Here is a 1,171-nt window from a genome sequence, read left to right as displayed (position 1 = left end):
CCTTCCCCCTGCCGCAGAGGAGAGGAGCGGCGGGAGCGCGGCACTTCGCCGAGGCATAGCAAGCCGGCAGGATGGCGACCGTGGTGGTGGAAGCCACCGAGCCTGAGCCGTCCGGCAGCATCGCCAGCCCGGCGGCGACCACCTCGCCCAGCCTGTCGCATCGCTTCCTCGACAGCAAGTTCTACCTGCTGGTGGTCGTCGGCGAGATTGTGACCGAGGAGCACCTGCGACGCGCCATCGGCAACATCGAACTCGGTAAGAGGCCCTGCGCCCCGAGGGGACGCGTTTGGGGAGACGCGCAAACGCGACCCCACCCAGGGCGCGACAGCCACCTTTCTCCTCCGGCGCACCCCGCGCCCATGTCTTTCCCTGCTACTTCCCGCACTAGGTCCAGACTCTTTTTCTGGTCTCATTTCAGAGAATAATTCAAATTATCAGATTTGAGACGCAGTGGGAGAGCCTCTCCTAATCTTGACGGATCCGTTACCAGGCTGGGTCGGCAGATCCCAGCTGGCTACCGCCTCTCCCGCTAAATGAGATGCAGGTGTCAAAGGGGCAGAGGCACAATAAAGCCGCAACCGCAGGAAACCAAAGGTGGGGGGGGCGCTGATGCGACCACTCCCTTCAGCCCCCTCTCACCCCCGCAAAATGCTGGGATTGCCCCTCGCCGGCAGACCCCAGGCTGAAGTACCATGTGCCAAGGGCTCTCGTGGGAATCATTCCCACCACAAACACCTCAGCCCCCGAGAAGTGCCTTTGCTGGCTTAAAACCTCCCCATCTTTTCTTTCCTTGGAATGACTAGGCTAGTCCTAGGGCCACGCCCGCTCCCCCCCACCCCCCGGGATGCGGAGATGGAGAACCGCCTGCGCCTCCTTCCCAGGAGGCGCCTGCCTCGCTACCGCCCCTGGGGTCTTGGTTGCAGCTTTTAGCAAGGACAATGGGGCCCCCAAGTTGTGGGGTGGGGCTGCTTCTTTTAAAAGTCTCGGCCTCGGGAGTGATGTCTTAGGGAGGGGGACGGCGGGAGGCCCGCGGGTAGGGCCGGCGCCTCGCCCGGTGCGCGCACTACAGGCGCGCCCTGCAGGGGCCGAATAGCGGTTTGCCTGGAACCCTGGGCGGGGCCGTGAGGGTCCGGCGGGCGCAGCCTCGGGCGCGCGGCCCGACCCGCCCCGC

The 1,171-nt window shown here is 65.1% G+C and overlaps 1 protein-coding gene across 1 annotated transcript in view; it reads left to right on the top strand.

Moving 5' to 3' along the window:
- Positions 1–1,171, top strand: part of MAP1B (microtubule associated protein 1B) — a 96,617-nt gene continuing 95,446 nt past the window's right edge. Inside the window, exon 1 of the mRNA XM_007457061.1 lies at positions 1–255. Coding sequence (XP_007457123.1) covers positions 72–255 — 184 coding nt within the window. The 5' untranslated portion in view covers positions 1–71. The remainder of the gene's footprint in view (positions 256–1,171) is intronic.

The sequence above is a fragment of the Lipotes vexillifer genome, unplaced genomic scaffold, assembly GCF_000442215.2.
Source record: "Lipotes vexillifer unplaced genomic scaffold, Lipotes_vexillifer_v1.1 scaffold241, whole genome shotgun sequence".
Classification (NCBI taxonomy): Eukaryota; Metazoa; Chordata; class Mammalia; order Artiodactyla; family Lipotidae; genus Lipotes; species Lipotes vexillifer.
This window is presented reverse-complemented; position numbering and strand designations above follow the sequence as displayed.